The sequence below is a fragment of the Macrosteles quadrilineatus genome, unplaced genomic scaffold (genome assembly GCF_028750875.1).
Source record: "Macrosteles quadrilineatus isolate MER2022 unplaced genomic scaffold, UCM_ALF_1.0 Scaffold_3__2_contigs__length_128488019, whole genome shotgun sequence".
Taxonomy (NCBI): domain Eukaryota; kingdom Metazoa; phylum Arthropoda; class Insecta; order Hemiptera; family Cicadellidae; genus Macrosteles; species Macrosteles quadrilineatus.
Window position 1 is genome coordinate 125,585,417 of NW_026542596.1, and position 23,972 is coordinate 125,609,388.

The window sequence follows — 23,972 nt, forward strand, 5'->3', positions numbered from 1 at the left end:
ACTAATTTTTTCATTTTTTTTAGTATTTTTCCTGTACTACACGTCATTGTCTATACAATTGACACTGTTTGAAATTTTAACGGTTTCGGTTTTAAAATCAGCAGAGACCGGGTTTCCGCTTTCTTTTCGTCACAACATACTTGACAAGAGTCGATTGAGTTTATATAATTCTTCCATACTCATTCATGGAGAACGTAAACAGATTTTTCTTGCTTAAGTTTGCGATACACCACAATTTTACATTTATAATTTCTTTACGTTGTGTACACATTTCAGTGGCTTAACGGAACTTGAAACTGTATCCACTCTGGTCTTCTTACTATTTAACATTATTATTTTATTCTTTCAGATCTCAACCAGCAAAACTTACAATTTGAATGTTGTCAAAACCACTCGACTACCCAATTAATTAAAACTACAATTTATATTAGAATAGAGCCATTTTTAACAAAGATATTTATACCACTTAGAAATTGAATGCCCTTTATGATCTAAAGAAGATATTCTTATTGGCCCATTATCAAATCATAACTGTTAAATTAACAATTTTAGCTAGTATTAATAGGTGCTGTAAATATTACTAGTGTCCCTGTTGCTCGAATTCGAGCAATTGCTAAGTATTACAGGCGTTATTTTAAAACGAATAACAGTTATAATTTCTGATGACTTTAAAAGTTTCGACTCAAAGATTATGGAAATACTGAAGATGCACTTAACAGATCGATATAATCGACATTGCTTGTAAATATCTTATCATTTTTCAAAAGCTGATCTGGTTTTTAGTGTTTTCTAAAAAAAAAACAGCCTTACTCATAGCCGCATTAGGTTGGTCATAATAACGATTATAAATAAAAAAAAAACAAACATTATTTCTATTTCTTGTCCTTGGCGGTGTTCTATGACTTTCCTATATTTCCGTTGTTTGCAAATCGGCTCTTTCAATGACTACTATAAGAAATGCAGCACAGTCTTAATTCAGTTTTTTTAGTGCATCAAATTATCCAGGCTCTCTCGCTTTTTTCATTGTAATATTTACGCCAACCCAAATTCAAATAGTAAATATTTCATTTCAACCGAATCAGTAAATAATGTTTGTAGCAAACTGTTTAAATAAACAAAACTTATTGACTGTTTACAATTAACATATCTTCTTCTCACTTTTAATTTCTGACAACAGCTGGAGTTTCATAACAATGTTTCTTTCCCATGTTAATCTTATGGAGATATAAGAAACTTTAAAGGGCCCCAGGTCCTCACTCCCTAATTATTTCCGTAAAATGAAAGTTTCCTGCACAACTTCACGTTACCCTTTTTCCAATGACACCAAAAACATGTCAATCGGTTCAGTAGTTTCGGAGGAGTAATTGTCACAAAAATCCTGCTTGCGTATTAAATAAGTACGAGAGGTCGTCCAGTGGTCGAAACTCGACCAAAAATATGTAATGTACTCACTTCTCTATTTTCACCCCACACTGTAAATAAAACATGTGATTGGAGTTTCTTCCATTTGTTTTGATTTTCTGTTTATATTTCGTTGTTATTTCGTCACCAGCATGGCAACGCATAAAATCCATGTTAATTTTTTCAAATTTTCAAACTCATTTTTTGTGCTTATCTTTGAGCCTATTTAAATTTATAAAGGGATTCTGCACACCTACAGGAAAATTGCTTTCTAACGGTATGCGTAGATTTTCCCTGCGATGCACACGAGCTGAGAAAAAAGGTTTAAAAGAAACATGTTTGCCTATTAATATATAGATAGATAGATTTTCGCTGCACTACTGTGAAATTACATATTTTCGTTATATGTTTTCAAAATTAATCATTACTTTGTTTACTACGGGAAAAATTATGCTTAAAATCTTTTCTGAATTTTGTCGACGTAAACAAAGATTTGTTTTGACGACTGATTAAATTTTCAACAACCAAAACTGTACAACCAAAGTAAATATTGACTTTAAATTTAAAGCACAACTTAAAAAATGTTGAATTTTGTAATGTTCCTAACTTCAATAAAGAAGTATCCAATGTCTGTTTCAATTAAGAAAATTATTAGTCTTTGTAGTGTAGCGAAGAATAACGTTCAAAACACGAGTGAAAGTGAATCTATATATATATTTTGACCATAAATGGTCATTCATTATTTGGTGTCAAATATGTAACGACTCACGTTCTACTCTTGTTATGCAATAAACTATTGAAAAACGTGTGTAACTCAATGAGTAACAATATGAACTTGAATTATTCCCTATTAAACGATAAGATCGTGCAAATTGTAAAGAGTCCAAAAATTCACCCTAGTATAGATTATTATATAGTATAGTATTATAATAATATATTAACCATATGTTAAATGAGTAAGCACAGCTGATTCGCCTGATCATCAGCTGATCAGTCCGTATTACGAAGGCTGTACAAGACCTGCGGCGGCAAAGCTTAGCGAGTTATCGGTTTAGGTTGGACGAAGGGATATCCGATCCTCTTAGCCTACAACTAGGTCTAAAACTATTCCCGTGTTTTTGTTTAAATCCCTTGATACATCGACCTTTCGCCTTTTAGCGAACAGATTCGGCTCATCCCGGTTTATCTCGGATTAGAGTTTTAGTTTGTTTGTTTTGTAAAACTTCCAACGAGTGTCGAAGTTTAATTTTGATAAAATAATAGTTTTTTCGTCATTCTGTTGGTGTGAGTTTGTTTGAATATTCATAATAGAATATAGTATTGCATAGCTAAAAGTATTTATTTTTATCATAATTCAAAATTGATTACTAAACGAATTGGGCCTTTTACACAGTTTTTCTAATAATAATATTTCATTTTTCAAGAAATCCATATATAAATCTCAAAGTAACCATGAACTTTTGAGAAAACTATAAGTCACACCCCCATAAACCATATACTTAAAATGTTCGTCATGACGAGAAACCTTGCGCAAAACTATCCATTATTTCATGAATTGCCCTGAATGCCTGAATTACGGTCGTAATTCCTTTCTGAAGGGAACTTTTCATATGCCCAATGTTAAAAATACATCAGCTGTACTTATTTGTTAGTTATTCTGTCAATTTACCTTTATTGAAATCAGGTGTGATTATTTGTTTGAATTTGTTATTTTTATTTATTATTTGTGTATTCTGTTTTGTTTATTTCAGTTTAACCTAACTACTCAATAGTTTTATTCATACTTGTGAAATCAAACGGGGTAACAGCTAGTTAAATTAAAAATCAAATTATTCTAACTGCATTCTTTGAGCGCATGCATCGATGATAACACCGTAGTTATAAGATATCTTTCATAGTGTCAGAAATTGTAGAAATCGTCTGGAAACGTAAAGTCGCTGGTTCGACTAGAGATGAGCTTGGTTCTGGACCCATATTTTATTTGCCGTTCATTATCTGTCGATTATTGAGGTTAACGTAAAGTCTAACGAAGTTAACCAACCTTGACGAGCATTTAGACATTTCCTTTACAAATAAAACGTGTCAATAGTGTGGATAAACACAAAACGTGAACAATCTTTAACTTTAAAACTGCTAATGTTAATGTATAGTTAATACAACATATTTTATATGACTACCTAATAATATATTCGAATTACTATGTAAGCATTCCTTCAATGATATGCTCAATGTCACGCAAGTATACTCAATTAAGCTCCGTACTCATAAACATTTTTAAATTGCTCACATGTTGATTATTCTGCTAAATTATGGCTCTGGATTCATGGATTTACACCCAGAAACATCATTAGAACCGAGTTTGTGTAATTGACTGTACAATTACACTGTTTAGATTCAGTTCTCAAATACAGGCTGCACTTAGGTGCCTCAGTTAATGTTAATTACTAGGATACGTGTGTAAGGTTGGTAACCCTACACATGGAGGTTCCCTTGTTGATGAGCAAGAGCTAAAGTAAAGCAAGACATTTTGGTTTGAGCACGATAAAAGGGTTTACCAATAGCAACTTTTCCAGTAAGGTAGTTTGGGTTTCTTTGAGAAATATGCACTCCAAAACGAGCAAAAAGTTTCACGATTCGTGTACTGACTGAGCTTTGTGAATAAACTCAAAAGTAAAATTCGTGCACGCTGAAAGATTTCCACAACCTGTGGAAAGAAATTGTTTTAGCAAGGAATAATCTCATGAGATATGACAAATTAGTTAACGTCTGTTGAGCAACGGCTGACAAAACACAGAATGTCTTTTATCTTCTCCGACGCTGAAATACAATTTATGGTTGTAATTGTTTGGGTATTTCAATTATTGCTACAGAAAAAACTTAATTAGGGAATAAAATGAAGCCTCTTTATACAAACTCTGTATACAGGATCCATACAATTTACTAAATGTACTTGCTCTTCTAAGCAATAAAAAAGTTTAACTTACATTTCAACCCAGGTATGAATAGAAGAAGAAATCTGTCAAAGCTTTCCTTAGGTGTAAGTATCAAAGCCGGCTTCTCCAATGAAACATTTGACCTCTGCTGCAGGGTGGAGTGTGAATCCGCACAGCGCTCAGCTGATGTTTGGGTCAGCTGATAATTTGATCACCTGATCACCAGTCACGCCATGTTCCATGACTGGCCGGCTTACGTCTTATTCATGCAGCTCATCCCTTCCCGGTCGCTTCTTATCCCATTAAGAAGCCCTTGTCATTGACGTTGTATAACAGGCAAACAGTAGGAAATAGACTTAATTATCGGCTGTGCATACTGCAAGTAGTCTTTTCATACTGATGTAAGATCTGGGATATATTTATGTGGGATTTAAGTATGGCAATGTTGTTTTTTTATTGGATTGCATGTTATTCATTAGTTGTGGATTGGTATATACGACCTGCTTATCTTACCTTTGTCTCTTTAAAAATGCGTTTTGCATTTTATTGTTATTCTATTAGCCGCATTCGAGTAGATCACCAACTCTAAATCAAGCTATGCAAGTATGCACTGCCTTGGCTACACCCTCTCCTGTTGTAATCCGCATAGCTCCACCTTTACCAGGCATCTGCAGTATCTTCATCAGCCACATTCTGATCCGCGGCTCTGTGGCTCAGTTTTTGCTACACTTTACCGGATGTCTGGCTGCCTCTCTGATCCGCCGGATTAGCTCTCTCGGGCGTCGCTGATCCGGCGTGAATGTCCGGATCAGACGTTGTCGGAGAGTGAGGTCCTCTAGACCTCTAGAATCTAGGGTATAGCTTGAGAAATAGAGAAAACACCGCTAAAGGCTAAGTTCACGATAAGAGTTTGTGAAACTTCCAATTTAACAAAAACTTGTTTGAACCGAAATTACAAATATATAACAATAAGGTACTTATTTTGCTTAAAATAATTTGTGTTTATTTATCAATGCTCGAATTTATATCCTTAGTGCAAATATAAAGAAATCGGTCCAAGAATGTATAGAGCTACACTATATCATGTATGATTTATGTATAATTGGGCATAATTGAGCATAATGCATAATTGCGTTATTGTATTATGGAAATTTATTGTGGAAAAATGTTTCTATTTTGGTCAAGTGATGATTTACTACCTACATCTAAATTTCTAAAAAAATATGTACAAATATTTTTTATTTGTGTATCAATAGAAATTGTATGAAACATATTCTAAATATGTTTATTTTTACTTGAGTTTATGCCGTTTAGCGTCTATATGACGCTAAATATGAGCGTCTTAGGACAAAAAAATACCTCTTACAGCGTAGTGTAAGTTACACGATGTATTTGCTTGAATCGTACAAGGAAAATCGTAAAACGTCGACAATAACACATGAGAAACCCACGTTAAATCAACTTTCCCCGACAATTTTGGACTTCAATGAGTTGTTCCTGGTTTACTATAGGATTTTCGGTAGTAAAACCAACAATAGTGGCATACAAAGAGAAAATACACTTAGTTTTATAATGATTGTCAAATAACAATGCAAGTGCTAATAGAGAGGAGTCTGCCATTCATAAAATATGATGTAACGAGCGTTTTCTGCCGCTTTCCCATGAGTAATAACAGCTTAGGATTTATTTCAATTTTAATTCTGTGGTCGCTGATTTCAATCCATCGCCGCATAGTTTTGAGATGTGTTAACGTTTAAATTTCCATTGCATACAAACGAAACGAGTACTATGTATTCTACCGTATTTATAAAATCAATGCCATTAGCTTGCTTCACAATTAATTAATTGCTAAACAAATAAAAACTAATCATGCTGCATTTTCAGACTAACTGTACTGTTTGTATTAATGTTGTACCATAATTTAAAGTTCACCTTTAGGTATAATGTCAATAAATAGATTTATTGCAAGCATTAATGATCGATTCAGTTCAGATAAATTTGAAGTTTAATGGTAATAGAAAATGTGAAACTAATGAGGTTTAATCGAGTTTATTGGGGTTGTTACTAGCCTACGGTTACATTTCTGACTTCACTGTGATTGTGATAGGCGAGTTTTCATATAAATTTTGCGTTTTTGCATTATAAATTTTGCTCTTGTTATTCATATAAATTTAAAGGGCTTAATCACTTGCCCTTAAAACTCGGAGTGCAAAGGGGCCTAATGAGTATCCCAGACTTTGGTTTGAGCGTGGCGCGTTCGATTCCCGGTGTACACAATTTGATGGTTTCAGGTAGCTTTCACTATTATTATATTTTCACATAAAATACCACTGGAGTATACATCAACAAAAACCTATTTGATTTAATGTTATTCTAGATAAGAGCGCCGGGTGGATAAAGTAACACCCTACACATGCATTGGCTCGTATTACTTGATAATTACTTTCCGCTAGCATTTAATTGAGGCGAGGGCGATGGAAGATAAATAATGGACAGTTTATAAGAAATTTCCATGTATAATACTGGACGCCGCACCACTCAACCTGCACAACCCGGGAAACTGCGAGCAAATCCTCCAATGTTTAATTTACAATTAATTTAAATTTGTTCTTTTCCTGTTAAGTTTTCAGTCAACTTCTACGACGAAGTAGAGGAGTTATTTTTATGTAGTCAAACCAATGATTAAATCAACGTTCCAATGAATATTTGACCAAGATTGCACACCTATAGTGCATGAATCAATGAAAAATATCATAGTAGTAGTTATTGTACATAGTTTTAGATCATAACGACATTAGCTAAAACCACCGTATTTTTTAAATATATTAGCACATAAATTGTTTTCAAGTATTGAAAATATGCCTAAAATTTGTACTTTCAATATCGTCTAAAATCAATTGAAATTAGAAATTACTTTCTATGAATTAAATTAAAAATGTAAAAGTACTATTTTACTGGTACGAAATACAATAAAAATAACCAAGCGATTAAATGATAATACTATCAAGACCACCGGAATATTACCTCTTTCAGTTGAGAACGTTTTCCTGGTCGGGAGTCATCTTGTTTTGTTTCACAAGTTGTCACACATAGGTGGGCTCCGAACCACCAGGTCACATCGTCACAGCTAAAAACATTAGTGTTTGGCGAGATTTGAACCTGGGTCGCAAGGACCGAGATCTCGTGCTCTATCTACTAAACCAGTTATACTAAAATTACGGGCAAATTATTTTCATACCTTATTGGTGTCCAGGGATATAATAAAGTAAATTAACATTTAGATCAGAATCATTGAATATACATTCAATCCGGCCGTTACAGATAATATGTTAACAAATTGTTTGTAAACAGTTATAAATACTCCAGTTAAACGCTGTAATCCCCAGCATTGAAGCACCGGGGTTGTAGGGATGAAGATGAAGACAACAGGTGGATTCATTATCCCAGCCAGTTATAGCATCCGCATAATTCCCCTACTTTAATTCCTCTTGTTCTATTCCATGGAAATCTTCTGGCCTTTAACAAAAGGTATTATTCTCCCGGGTACTAATCCCTCTTCTCTCTATGTATTTTCTGGATCAGTTCACGACTCCTGTTCTTTTTTAACGCCCAAAGTACTTTATCCCGGTGCTAAGACTCGGTTTGAGTATTTATTCCCGGTTTATGCCGGGCTTATGTTTGCTGAGGGTCTCCTTTGTAGGATTGGACTCTAAGATGTTATGCAGACTTCTCTAACAGATAATTCCTCCTTCTCTTTCTATCTCTCTCCCTCTCTCTCTCTCATTGATCTGGACTTTACTCTAGTAAATACTCGACTCTTACGCGTCTAAGGGTCGTCCAGGGGATTATACAAAGTCGCTTACACGATTCCCTGTTTAACCTGATATCTTCGCAAAGTAGTAAGTAATGAATGAAGTAATTCTGTCTGAATTTGAGTACAGAAAATTTTAATTTTTACATACCTGAATAATTTTTGATTTTGGATTTAAAAAGGAGCGCTCTTCATAGATGTGAGATATGCGTTTGGTTGAGTTTTGTATTTTACATTTTATGAAAAGTTTTACATACTTTATAATATTTTAAGTCAATAGTTATAGTAGTGGAATGGGGGAGGTGTGTAACTGTTTTGAATACGTGGAGGAAATGCAAACATGTTTTTGGCAAAAATGAATTATTGCTTTACTATTTCACTTTTATTAACAAGGATTTTTGGTTTAGTTTCATTTTTTGCATGGCTTGAGTTTTAAGGTTTTAAGTGTAATTGCAGCGGAGGATAAAATGGGTTTCCGATGAGGTTAAATACGCTTGTATGCTTAATGACCATTATGAGACGGATACAGGTAGTTCATGATAATGAATGTAAACAGTGAATATACTCAGATTTCATTTTTGTGACTTTAAAATTTTTGTTTTAAACCTCAGAGTTTTAGTGAGGGAATTTACATAGTCAATCACTTCTTGATAACACCTGTAAACCTCACAAAAATATCTACAAGATTTTGTAACTGTTAGTTTGTCCAGTATCTTACTGGTTACTAGCCGTAATACTTTACACACACACTATTGCGCAATTAAGCCCCAAGCGCAATTAATAAAACATTATTTAAAGATAAGGTGTATAAAAGTTTCGAAACCCTTCGAACCGCAAAATGAAACTTTGATGTCTAAATTAAAATGTGTCCATTTACTGTATAATGTGTGGCAAGCGTAGCGTAACTGAACCTGCGCATTAATCTACGGAAAGATGCGCCGCGATAGCGTAATATGGCCGTGACGCATGCGTAATGCCGGTAATCGGTTGCGGTAGTCTTTCGGTTGTTGGTAAATCGACTTTGATATTTATCGAATAGCGATGTAAGTAATTGTTGAAACAAACACTTTGTTGTGGGTGGAGAATATTTGTCCGTTGTCCAATCAAAATTTACTTTCAAAAGTCTCTTCTCGAAAATTTTAAGTATACTGTTTATAGCCCATGGTTAGGGATTCAAGGACGATTAAAATTTTAGCCCACTGGTTCAGTAGGTCATCCATTTAACCGAAACAAGCATATACAACCAGACACCAAACACTTTCTAGACCAACGTGCCTAAATCTTAAATTATCGTGCGAATAATACATGAACATATGCAGCTTGACTGCAGAATAAACGATCTAGTAACATCTCAATCCCAAACCTTAACAGCTTAAAACATTTTATTTCACACAACCGAATACCCGATGTTACAACCGAATACTATATCGATTCACACCATCGACGCGATTACGATGCGTGTACGGACAAAGACTTGTACGTAGAACGGTTCAAGTGTAATCTCAGGCACGCATTGTAATACCTTAGGTTAATACTAGGTTCAGCATATTGTGAGAATATGCAAAACGGAGCGGTTCGCCGTAGTTCCGCCAGATAGCATCAGTGGTCGCTTCTGCGTTGCCGCCACCGCTCACCATGCTCTTATTACTGAGCTTTTAATTACACCTTCTTATGATATGACAATCAATTTGCGTCAGACTGTACTCCTAGTACAGTCTGTTCTATTTACTCTTTTCGTTTATAAGTTGTCTACTGTACCGCACATATGAGTATACTATCTACGTAAAATTTATCTTTGCCTTATTTAACTCCAAATTATATTTGTCTTCAATTTAAAAATTTTAGCTGTTTTCCTTCAATATTTTTCCCTCATGAATTCAATATTCACATAATTCACTCCATTAATTATTTAACTACTGTGTAAACTATGGTATAATGTATTATATAATATGTAATCCAAATCAGTTATATTATTACAATGCTGTACTGTGTTAAAATAATAAATAACAAGTAATTACGTTTAATAATAACCCAACGTTTTTGATAAAAGCATTGAAATACACATACACCCGGAAAAGATATTCCAATAATTTTCAATATACTGTATTAGCACTACACGAGACATGAATTTTATTCAAAAAGTGCATCACACCAAAACAATACATAAATCAAAAAGGAGTGAAAAAGACGAAGTTAAAGAATACACTAAAAAGTTAAAATAATACAATTTTCAACTGTAACATTAACTTGGAAAAGAATACGAAAATATGTAAAAAAAAAGAGCCAAGAAAGCAAACACTATGGAATCTAACAACAATGTAACATTATGCAAATTTTACACATTTTACAACAAACTACTTTCCACGCGCCGCCTAGTTGGTCACTTTGAAATACGCGCCGAAAATTGTAAATGTTGGGAAAAGTAATTAATATGGCTTTCTCATGTGGGAACATGTTTATCAAGAGTTGTGTGGGCAGAGATATCTCGTAATTATAACTCGAACTAGTTTCGGCCACTAATTCTTCTTAATTAATTACATGATCCGAATGTTATCTCCGTGTTTTTGATAGAGGCTATAGTGAGATTTTCCCACTATTAAATCCCGTTTTTGATATGAGATTGTCTTTAATGGGTTAGCAGTCACAACTATGAATCCTGCTGGAAGGAGTTAAACATAGGTTTATTATTTTAGTTGAAATATTATCTCAAAGCACTAGATTTATTCTTGATGTACATTTAAGTACAAAATTATACCTAAAACAAAGATTTCTAACCTCAGGGGTCCAAAAAACTGGACTGCGGATACTATACAGGGTGAGTTTTAATTGTCCCCCCCCCCAACTTTTTTCTACATTTTTTCAAATATCAATCCCAGACCACTTCCAAACATTGTTGGGTAGTAGGTACTTCATTTTGACAAGGTGGTCATTTCCGGCCGCCATCTTGGATCCACCATATTGGATACCAAATTTTTTTTCAAATGTAAAGGTGGGGTTGTGACCCATTATTTCGAACTAGAATTTTACCCTGATTACAATGCCGCAAACTGTTTTTAAAAATCTTGATTCATTCTAAAGTTATGAGGGTTTTTAAAACTTTATTTTTAGCCCATTTTAACATTGTGCATTTACAAACTAAGACGTTTGTCCACTACCAGTAATTGTCGACCTATTTTCACTTGGTTATGACTGATGTATCTTTTTCGGCCGCCATCTTGGATCCGCCATTTTGAAATGTGATAAATTATTTTAAATATGAAGGGGGTGTTGTGACCCATCATTTCTAACTACTTTTTTAAGCTGAACTTAATTCCATCATCCGTTTTTCATTTTAATTTTTTGATTTTTAAATTTTGACATTTTTTAGAAAAAAATTGCAATACTTCATAAATAAAACTTGATAACAAAAAACGGATTGCGGCATTGAGTTTGGCTTAAAAAAAGTAGTTCGATATGATGGGTACAGCACCCCCTTCATATTTAAAATAATTTATCACATTTCAAAATGGCGGATCCAAGATGGCGGCCGAAAATATACATCAGTCACAACCAAGTGAAAATAGGTTGACAATTACTGGTAGTGTATACTTATCTTTATCTGGCACTATTTTGAGATTATGGTCTTAGTTTGTAAATGCGCAATGTTAAAATGGGCTAAAAATAAAGTTTTAAAAAGCCCTCATAACTTTAGAATGAATCAAGATTTTTAAAAACAGTTTGCGGCATTGTAATCAGGGTAAAAATCTAGTTCGAAATAATGGGTCACAACCCCACCTTTACATTTGAAAAAAAAAATGTTGTTTCCAATATGGCGGATCCAAGATGACGGCCGGAAATGACCACCTTGTCAAAATGAAGTACTTACTACCCAACAATGTTTGGAAGTGGTCTGGGATTGATATTTGAAAAAATGTAGAAAAAAGTTGGGGGGGGGGGGGGGACAATTAAAACTCACCCTGTATAGACCTAGCCGTAATAAGTACTGTAATTCATGTTCAAATTTGTAAACCAAACATTCGTGGTACACTGCAGATTACCGTAAATAATTCCTTCATAGACTTTTGTCTCTGGTCGTAGGGTCATGGACTATTAAATTATACCTTAAATATTTTTAGTTATTTTTATCTCCAATCCTTTTTAGGTCTAATCCTAAGCGATTTATTTAACAAGTTTACACATATGTTTTTATTGCTCGCTGTAATTTTAAGGTACTGTGAACATCTTCATCTCTATCTGAAACATCTTCGTGGACCAATAATACTTGTCAGAATCTCTTTACTCACTTCAATTATTTAAATCGTATTTTTTCGGATATTGTTTTTATTTTAATCATTTTCAAATAATATATTTCATCAAAAGACCCAAACAAAAAACCAATCCTCCTCATATGACCCAAATTGCTTTTAAGAGTCGTGGGCATTCACCGAGTCCCAACCATAAACCACAGAATCATAATCGCTTGTGAATCTCAAGTTAGTCCATAAACCATGTTACAAACCAAGACTTGAACCTGTAAACCAGCTCATTACGGGTCGAAGTCGGTTAATGAGATTGACAGTACATTGCATAATCCCCGAGGGTAGAGTCGCCGGCTCCGCTAAGGCTAAGGCTCTTAGGCCAATCCGGCCACCACCTTTACCGAATCAAACAGCTAAATAAGATGAAGCGAGTGGCTTCTTCTAAACCCCGACTAATGAGATTATACTGAAGAAATACTCTGCATACGTAACAATCTCGGGAAACCTTTTAGCCCTGATCCGCCCCCTCCCTCCCCCCGCGACCGCCTAAAATAAACAAATAAGAAACCGCGGACGAGGTTTAGTTGAAAGGGTGGCTAAAAATAATTTGCTATAGACTTTTTTGGGTCCTTTTAAATTTGTTTTGAAAAGTCGGTAAAAAATATTTAAAATTCAAGAGTTTCACGTAAGTTTTGCAAAAATTACAAATTTAAGGTGGGCAAGGCAAGTACATCTCAATAAGTAATAATCTTTCTACATTACACTGTAAAATGTAGCTTTTCGCCTATTAAGCTACTTTTCAGTCCATTCAACTAAAGAAAATCGGCACAAGTGTAGAAATATAAGTACATATACTGTTGGGAATGGGACACATAAAAAAATCAAACGAAATAATATCAATATCATACATAAATTTAGTATGATGATGGCTCACATTCCCAATTGGCATATACTCATATTCTTATCTGAAAAATCCTTTCGGGCTCCGCCCCAGTGGCTCTGGAGTGTCCCATGTTATCCTTATGAATATTACATAATGGCTATGGTAGATGTGTTGATGTGCTTTGACTAAAGGTATAAAATATAATTTTTTAGACACTAGCGCATTCTGTAACTCGCTCACACAACTACGTTCTTTATTTTTAGTAAAAAATTGACGACAGCTGGTCCATAGAGATAGGATGTCTACTACTGTAGTATCCAATAGTCAATGGTTATTACTATAGCATACCATAAATTAAAATAACCAAATTTTCTCAAACCGTGTCCTCTCCCATTGCAAACGCAAAGCAAGAGTATAACTACAATAAGTATTTTATACGCCAACCCCGTACGAATAACGTGTACTCTACTAGTAAATTTATAGTTACATTCGTATTTTAAAATTTGTTTAAATATCCACATTAATTCTGTTAGCATAAAAAAATACGGTAAATATATATAAAATGTGATACACTCACTATATCATTATATTATTGTATAATAGAGCCAACACGTCAAAATGCAAGGCTAATTAAGAAGTAGTTAGAAATATTACACATTATTTAAGTTCATATTCAAAATTCTAACTTTTTTACAATATGAACTAACCACAACTAATTGAAAATTATTTATTTTGGTAATTAGTAACGTTTGGTTTTTTTTTTTACTAGAAAAAATCATAGACAATTTACAAGAATATGTTTAAACCTCAAATACAACACAATCTCAATACATAGGTGGCGAACACAAAACAATCGACAATCACGACACAAAGCTAATCTTAATTTTTACCTCAACGGTCAGTCCCCCCCTCTCACCAATGGCTTCTACACTGCTTTGTATGCGTTGATATTAGCTCCTTGGTTTGGTTTTCATTAAGGGGTCAGATTGTCCAGCTTTGCACCTGGATTACCGGATCAGCTGTGCGGTCCACGGCGGCGACGTCAAGTATTAAGTGGCATTAGGCCGGACCGTGGCTTTAATTAGTTCTGAACATAAAGGCCCTTCGAGCCGGACATTCTACAGTTAATCTTCGCCCGTAACTTGAGCTCGTCTAATGTATTTGCTGATTAATGTTCACCTTGGTATTTGTGTTTGGAATTGGAAAACGTTTTAGTATGAAATTGGGTTTGATGCATTATTCTGTGCGTTCTTAGAGGAATATCAGTAAAAGATAGGTGTGGAGAGGGGTTATTCGTAAAGCTTTGTCAATTAAATTAACTGTTTCTTTAGTGAAAAATCGCATCTGTCAAAAGCTTCTAGCTCTTCTCTGGTTCGAATCGGTGACTTATTGATTCATGGTTTGAATTTAGACCATGCTGTCCCTGATTATTGACTTTCAGTAAATGATACTAATTTAATAGACAATTAATATTTTAAAGTAACAAACTCGCGCAAAGCTACGTAAAATCAACCCAAATTCAAATTTTAATTAAATCCACCTCAGTTACATCTGAACCCAACAATATTTTTGCCGTTAAATAGTGGCAAAAAATCTTACCCTTAAATTTCCTAACTATTGTGCTCAAACAATTATTTTTCGATATGCCAAATCAGAACCACGTTATGTGTGGAAACTCTGTATGAACGTAGGTTCTGACATATTCGTCGCGATATATTATATAGTGTAAACAACAGGTACAGGCCAGCTATAAACTAAGAGGGAACAGAGAGTGCGATAAACGTGTGTGAGAAGTAGGCAGGTGTGCCAACTTATAACGCTACGAAAGCCTCAAGACAAAGGTTACAGCACGGGTGAGTGAAATAAAACAATAATCCTCTTACCCAATATTGTTACAGTCCAAGTACAGTATCGGGTAATCGGCGAGGTAATATAAGCAAAACAAGGTTAAGTTGCCGCAAGAACGAGCTAAACTAAAAAGCTTAGCTGTTCCTTTGTCGAGAGATTATACGAAATTCCCTCGCCCCGCCCAACACCGATGCTCCAACAAGGCGCAGAATCTTAGCGCAAATCCAGCGGAAAATCGCATTAAGAAGGCTTTAGTTCTTGTTCGTGCCCCTCGAATCTGTTAATCGTCACTCATATATTATTAGGTAAGTAGTTTGTTTCGAATTTATAAAACTTTCTGGGGCGCTGCGCGAGAGCGGGGGTGGGAAGAAATCCTTGTTGAATAAAGCTCTTGTCTCGCGTTTAAGACGATTTTGGCCTTAGTGAACTCGCTAATACCTTCCCGACCCTGTATTTCTAAATGAGATTTATCCTTCACACTTCATTGTTTCGTTCGGATGAAATAACGGCACAGTTTAGCGTCTTTTGTGATCCGACTTGGCAAAACATCGGTCTTCGGCTCAAACTTGGAGATCAACTTTGAAACTTGCAGGTTTGACGAGGGATGTTAAACTCTATAGTCAAAAGCGAATATTGTCAAAGTCGTTCAATGTTATGATGTTCTTCCAATGCGAATATATTGATTGTGTTAAACTGTGACAGTGGGATGCTAATCAATTATCAATTATTATTATGATCTAAAAACAAGCGCATGTACGAGAAACATTTTTTTCAGTCCGAAAATTTGTGATTTTTTTTTTAATATAGGGTTTGGCCACGAGAAATCGATTGGGGTTAAGCACAAGGTTATATAGACATTGAAAGTGCCCATGTTATCGTCAATACCTTTTTGTAGTCAACAAAAAACTGATTATTTTTAATGTCATTATTTTGATTTACGTGTAAACAAAAATAACTGTACTGGTTAGTTTGGACTAAACGTTTTAAAGAACAGTTATATTCAGTTTGGTTTACATACATATCACAGTTATATGTTTTCAAGGGTAATTTGCAAGGAATGAAACGCGGAAAACCTTCGAAACGAAAATAAATAACCCGAAAGGGAGAGAAGCTGCTCAGGAAACAAATTTCACCTTCAGCGGATTTTGGATATTCATGATTGGAACCGTTTGACGTGTCATACATGCACACGACGTGTGACCTAACTGATCCACGGTCAGAGGGTAGTTCTTTAACATCCAAACTAATCCAGAAACCTGGCAGGTAGAAAATGGGGTCACTTGAAACATCCAGTTTGATTCGCGAGGAGTGAAAGATGCCCTTTTAGTCCCCGTAGCCTACAGGTAGCCAACACACTTTTCCGCTGCATTTCATTATTACTGCCCATTATAATTTCAAAACGTCAAAAATCTATGAGATTTCAGTTTATATAAGTGTACAGTTATGTCAGTGGTTAATATTTCAACGAAATGTTACTCAAGTCACTGCAAATAATCTAATTGCTGTGATCTATGGAACGGGTGTACACACATTACACAGTTGATATTATTTCAGCGATTAAATATGTTTTTGGTTTGTAATAAAGCTATTTTTGTAAATGATAAAATGTGTCTGAGCATGATTAAAAGTAGAAACAGTCTGATTTGTGTTGAAACCTACCCATAAAGTTATCTTCGTTACGTTACTTCTCGTCATGATTTTCGATATTTGAGTTCATGGAAGTGATGTCAAATAATTACAGCAGAACAATTATTAATTACAATGTTGGTTTGTCAAATCTTTCTGGTTCGCAAATTACAAACTTGTATAACATACGTATACCAAACTAGAATATCATTTTGCGACTTATAGTTACTCTCAACCCCCGTTTTATGTTAAGACTCCGATATCTTGACCAGCTGAAATCGAAATTAACAGCTTTACTATTTTACTATGGATAGTTATGTTGACAAGATTGAAATGATGAGTTTGATTTTAAGTTCTAGCGACTTCCAGTTTTCCCAAGTGGGCTTATTCCCTTTGTTAGTCGCTATAGTTGGGATTGCGCTTTGCAGTGTAAAGCCAGCGATGCCATCTCTGACTATGTTCTGGGGTATGAGCGTGACGGGTTAAATAATTATGCAAATTCCACATAATCTTCATCACCCACTGGGTACAGTTAAACTGAATTACGCGAATGTTTAAACTGCATAACTGTAAACAAAGTGTAAAAGAAGATATATAATTGTGCGTTATTAGTAGCATTTAATTTGACACAAAACAAAATGTTGTAAATCATTATGTAAAGGGGTTTTAGTAATACAAACGCAGTAGTAAACTTATGGCAATTATTAGGCAAAATAGCCTAATATCATTGTTTTTCTAGAGAAAAGATATACCATTTGGTTCATGCCTATGGGGGATGGCCAAGCTGTTATAGGGTAAATAATTTTTCAAAATAGTGGTAAATTATAAAGTATAAAATATTTCTTTATGGAGTAACTCTGGCGTTTCGAGTGACCACTTGCTCACAAACAACAATTTGACTTAGTTGTCAATGGTCTGTTAAGGGTTTTGCAATGTGTTTTTTTAAATACCATATTAAGGTTGTTGCACGCTCAAAACCTATCTAAGTATGTAATATCAATAATGGACGAAATATGTTTGAAATGAAAGGTTGAACTTTTGTCACATCATTTAACTCGTGTTCCATGTTACGTCTTGATGATGGACTTTTCTCTATAATTCACACAGATTCGTTTTGTGACAACTTACAAACTCCGCAATCTCTAATCAACTTGAACTTCCCGACAAGAACATCAGTAGGAATCTCATTTAACAATTCGTCAAAGACACAAAAAGCGAAAGTTTAACTCCAGAAGGGTTGTTGGCGTTTCAACTTCTGCTGTCTTTGGAACAGCTGATACGGTTGACATTATCTCTGGACCGAACTTAGGAAATGTTATTTTTGCTAAACTTGTGACAATATTGCGCTATCAGCGACTCGCGGTGAATAAGCCGAAGGAAAGAATGGAAAGATAGCGTGACGTCTGCGGAAAGGAAATGAAGAAAACTCGCGTTGAAATATCAGAGTATTAGTAGCTCGCAACTTATCGAGAGATAGCGAGGTTTTATTCCGTTAAATACGTCGCCTTTCTTCGTTTTATACGGCGACTCGATGATTTTCTCGTTCGCAGTCATTAAATTCACCGCGTCTGAACACATTTTTGTATTCCATTTCCTTTCTGGATTTGCTATCTTGACAAGGGTGTAATCACGGGGGGGAGGGAGGGGAGGGAGTCGATCGGAACAACATATCTCTCCCTCTGTCTCTCTCACTTTATATACTTAATTAAATTGCACCGACCAATAACTGCGATATTTTCTCCGATTCTGTTTGCCTTTTGCTGATGTTTGAGGACTCTAACGCGCTCTCTGGGGAGAAGATGAAAAGATTCGATCGCTGATTATGATTCCTCACTAATGGGGAGGGAAACGTCTTATGTAGTATGATTCTGTCTAAGTGAGACTCGACATCTGTGTTCTTTAGATGTTAAGACTTGTCTGCTCCATTGACAAAGATGCTGATTTCAAATGGTTAGTTTAAGCATATTTACAAGGGTAATGTAAAAGTTATATTTAATTGTTAATTTATGTTCACTTCGTAAAGGATATTCGTACTGAATGAAATCGTACTTTTTATTGGTTAATTTTGTTTTATTGGTTTTTGATAGTATATTAGGATTATATATTGTAATTACACCCCAATATATTCTTCTTGTATGACCTATATAATCAGCCATTGAGCCATTTTCTTGGTTCGTGGACATTTAATCCCATTTACCATACGGAGGTCTTGCACTGACATAGTATTGAATAACTACTACAACCTTGGTAACTAATTACCTCCACAACCACTTAACAAAACAATCACTAAACACTCCGTAATCCAACAAAAATCAACCGACAAAATTTACTCCCAACAACAACTACGAAAAGTCGTCAACTCGTAATACATAAAATGTATAACATACACACAGTGACTTCCAATCTTCTAACCTGTATCTGATGCCTAAGAGGACTTCTGTCCTAGAACAGTCCCAGTTGGCTCATCATCTGCTGAAACTTTACGATCGGTTCTTGAACGGTGGGCATTAATTGCGCCAACTGACCTGACTCAGGTAATCGGGTATTCCTGAATTGCGCCAACTACTCCAAAGAGCCACCCGATAAGTTCACTGACGGGGTTGCAAGTGGCGGCCCTCTTTGACTGTATAATTGGTTAGGTTAGGTTAAGTTAGGTTAGGTTAGGTTAGGTTAGATTAGGATGACACGTAAACAAGGTTATTCCTTCTGCCGGCAAGGACTACTAGGCTTGACGCATTTTTTGGGACCCTTAGAGGGTTAGGTGTAATTAAGAAACTCTTTGGTGCAATTAATGCACGACCTTCTTGACAATCCAGCCAACCTTTTCTATAGTTTCTACATGACTCGTTGTTCCAGGCAAGTCGCTGCCTGTCCATTGCATAGTGGAGTCCGTGGCGTCCCTGCAGCAGTGGAAGTCCATCAGGAATACTCGCAGGACAGTCCTGGAGACGGACAGTTACGTCATCATCCCGGTCAACACCACATTCCAGGACCTGGTCCAGGTGGCGCTCCAGAGACTGGGGTATCCCAAGGAGAACGCTTCTGCGGCCAAAGGTTAGGAAAGTTCTAGCTTTTCTAGGAAATTTGTTGTTTAAGTCAAGTCTGTTTAGGTATTTCCCGTAAAGGAAGTGAACTAAAATGACTAGAGGTCAGGTTTCATGCGTCATATGTATGAGAAAACAGTATTATATTTTGGAAAAGTATAGGCTTCAATCTATGACTGGGATAGATTACTTGTTGAGAGTAAACACTTGTATTACAACAATAGAAAACTCACAGCACTGCAATATATAAAGTAAATACAAATGTGTCACTTCCAAATCAATTTTGCATCGTAGTTTGAAACTAAACAAATATACATGTTTGGAAATGTATTAGAGTCTTTTGTTATAGTTTTAAGGTCTATTGTTATGGTTTTGGGACTACTTTATCAACTTTATAACTTTGCAATACAATTTGTTGAAACTTTCTAACTTTTATTGCATGTACAGTTCAGAGGTTTAGTTGATTCCTGTAATGTATACAAGTTTTTTTTTGTGTAGCTTTTGTTATTTATTATATGTATAACATTATAACACAGTTAGCTCTCAATAATCTCATTTGATTGCCATCGAGATCCGTTCTTTCAAACCATTTATTTGTTCTGAAAAAGCCTAAACAAAATATAGAACCCTGTAGCCAATACAATTATGTATCATAAGTTGAGTCAAACAAGATCCGTTTAACGCTATTGCGATTGAATCACAGAAACATTTTGTTTGCAGGATCCGTAGTGATAAAGAACTGGAAACCCCTCAGTTTCGACAAGATCGCAGAGAGTCCTCTAGTCACAGTGGGAGATATACTGGGAGAACTGACCACAGTCGCCACTCTTCGGATACAAATCTTCAGGTACACCCTGTAGATCTGTTAGTAGCTTTGTACTGCATGATTTGACAGATTCTGACCATTCACTGACAACAGATTACTTGACGCGTTCGCAAGTTTCGGAATTTACTTTTTGAACTTTTGTCAAACGTCTAAAACCTAATAAAAAGCCATTGTTTTGATAAAATTGCATGCGTTTTTATTTTTCCTGGTAACTCAAACAAGAAATGTACATTCTAAATTAGCATTAAACTTCAGAATTTTTAAACGTGTTCTTGAATTTTTGTTTCGTTTCATGCAACAACCTCTATCACTGGTTGTAGATAGTTTCCACCATGTCTTGAAGCTAACTAATGAATGCAATAAACATATACAAGTTGTTTTGAAATATTTATGAGTGCACTGACAGCAATATACAAATTTCAGTTTTCCTTGGTAGTATTTGGCTACTAAAAACTTTGTAACAATAATTTATGACTGTGTGCTAATTATAATATTTCTTTGTATCCTTCATTTAAGATAGAAGATCATTTTCCAAAACTGCAAATAAATTAACTTTCTAACCTTATGTGCATTAAACCTGTTATATAATTTCATATTTTACACCCGTAAAAATTCTCTAATGCTATTGTTCGTTCTTTCTGATAAGCTAAGGGTATGTGACAGAATTTAAAAAGGGGAAGGCCAAAAGTAGAAAATCAGATTCAAGTTTAAGGACATTCAAAAGACAAAATCGAATAAATATTTGACTCATTGAAAACACTTCTTATTATTAAATAAATGTAGCGTTCTATCAAAACATTGTCTTAAATTCTGAGAAAATGTCTTACAGTATAAAATTTGTATTTACTCTAAGCAATAACTTATTCGATCTGAGAAATGTGTTATTTTCATTTCATTTTCATTTTTATTTTCCACAGCAATGCCATTTACAAAAACATGTTATATCTTAGAAACGACTTATTCCATCCCTCTAGCATCTCAATTAATCAAAATAATGACTCAAAAGTTATAAATAATGTTTTACTCTAACAAAAAGTCTGTTATCCATCCAATATCTTTATACGGTTCTGTTTAATGGTAAAGCCATATTGAGCAGTTTAGATATATTGACACCCTATAATCTATAGTCTGCATGACGCAATCTGTCCCCCGAACCTTCGTATGTCTGGGACTATCCCTCAGTAGACGGAAGATCAGGGGACAGGTCCCATCATACAGGCTACAGTTCATATCCTATACTGTAGGTTGTTTGTCTAGACAATAGACAGTACAGTGTATGCTATTGTAGGCCTCGGACCAGCGTGCTGACAGATATGAAGGATAAGCTGCTGAGACTGCTGCTGGTACAATCACACGCTCTGCTACTGTCCTCAGGATGTCCCTTGGATGAGGTGAATATTAACAGTTTTTGAATATTTACATTGTTGGTGATGGTTTGAACATTTATTTCCTTACGAAGATAGGGTGGGAGATTACTTTGTAACGTAGTAAAAATCTTTCACTATTATCCACGAATACTAGAAAAGACCCGGTATGGATCATAAACATAAACAAATGACGTTTTTGGCCCGAAAGTAAACATTATATTACATTGTTTAAATTGAACTGTCTAAACCATATGTTAATGCTATTAGTATAGGATTCGGGCCAAAAACGTCATTAGTATTCGTGCTACTGTATTAACGAAGGCAATTTCATACATGCTAAGGTTAAACGTTTGTTTATAAACAACGAGGATAATAACGGGAAAAGCATTAACAATAAAGTTATTGGATATTTTAGTGTTGTCGAAGTATAAGCCTTTAAATTGGGAGTAAAAATAATCAATGGTCCATGAATAAAATATACGAATGAATGTCAATAGTATTTAAAATTTTGATCTAATCAAACTTAACATTACTAACTTTTTAAACATAATAGGTACAAATAATAAACGATGTGGAATCCAGAATTAATAATTTTGGAAAAAACGTTTCAGTAAGGGAGGTAAGGCAATTCACAAAATACAATAAATGGTGTGATTCCAAGCTATAATTAATCAAAAATTTTGATCGCAGAATTTGTTTTAATTCCAGATCTAAAATTATATATAGGCCTAAAGAAATGAATTTATAACAAATTGTGTAAAAAAGTAGTTGTAAATAATACTGGAATAGTTTTTGCTTCTATGGCTGTTTATGGGTCCTAAACAAAACACGAATTCTCATAGCATAGAAGTAGGTTCTATGCTATGAAAATTCGTGTTTAAAATGATGATATAAAAAAATGAAAAATATACTAAGCAGTTTGGAAATTTTGCGTTCGTTTTTTTAACATTTTATATATTCTCCTCCATTAATACTCTAAATATAACTCTCAGGAGGAATACAAATTTAAATAATCAAAATATTAAAAATTTTGTGAAGGAAACAATAAAACATTTCCGTTTAAAATCCATAACGGTGTCAAAACAACGAGAACATTTTTACCATAACAAGAAAGTAATACAGCCAGACCTTATGCGCAACCACTATCACTATTTACAACCAATAGTCGATAAGGGTATTAGCAAACTTAAGAAATACTGTTTACAAAGAGATGGAAAATTTATTGGAACGCTCTGATTAAATCGCGTGAAAAATTTATTGGTTTACGAGTCTCTAGCTTCAAGGCTGCAAAGCGCGAACAAACAAAGGATCCGTTACATCATATATTCTCTTATTTACCTTCGAACTGAATCGGTTGTAATCACGAGCAAACAGAAGATTATTCTGCGCGTAGTAAATTACGAGTTGACGGAGCGCGTGCAGGTTTTGCAACCGAAGGTAAATCAGAGGACAGAAGCTGTGGTTTCGTGGCTGTGATAAGCAAACAAGGTGATAAGCCGGGTCTTATCTCAGTTCATCCTTCAAGACTCTTTATTTAAATAAGAGAGCCCCGTTGATGGATTAGGTTCATCAACAGTGACGAAAACAAAGCTCACGTCACTTTTGACACATTTTCATGACTCGTGTTATTTAGGTGTTTTAGGTGAATTTTTTGCTGCAGGAAGTTCATTTTTGGAATCATCGTAGTACGTAGACATGGTATTTATATGAAAACAATGCAACGGCATTTTCGTGTGTTGAAAATATATTTTCATTATTATTTCCCTCGTACGATATTTCTTATTTTGATTTTTTTTCAGCTGAGTTTGTGTTTTAGAAATATATTTTTTTTAAACAACAATTGATAACCATACTGAAAATAAAATAAATAATAAGAGTACAAATTTTCACTCTATTTATTAATCTATATTTGGATTCTATTGGATGTGTTTTGTGATAAACGGCATAAGAATTATATATTGAGTTAGATCAAAATGATTGAGGTCAATAAACTTG

The 23,972-nt window shown here is 34.7% G+C and overlaps 1 protein-coding gene across 1 annotated transcript in view; it reads left to right on the forward strand.

The window, feature by feature from the left end:
- LOC128990052 (homeobox protein dve-1-like) overlaps positions 1-23,972 on the forward strand; it is a 76,816-nt gene that overhangs the window by 45,673 nt on the left and 7,171 nt on the right. The window contains exons 3-5 of the mRNA XM_054412279.1: positions 19,597-19,794; positions 20,505-20,631; positions 21,899-22,001. Coding sequence (XP_054268254.1) covers positions 19,597-19,794; positions 20,505-20,631; positions 21,899-22,001 — 428 coding nt within the window. The remainder of the gene's footprint in view (positions 1-19,596; positions 19,795-20,504; positions 20,632-21,898; positions 22,002-23,972) is intronic.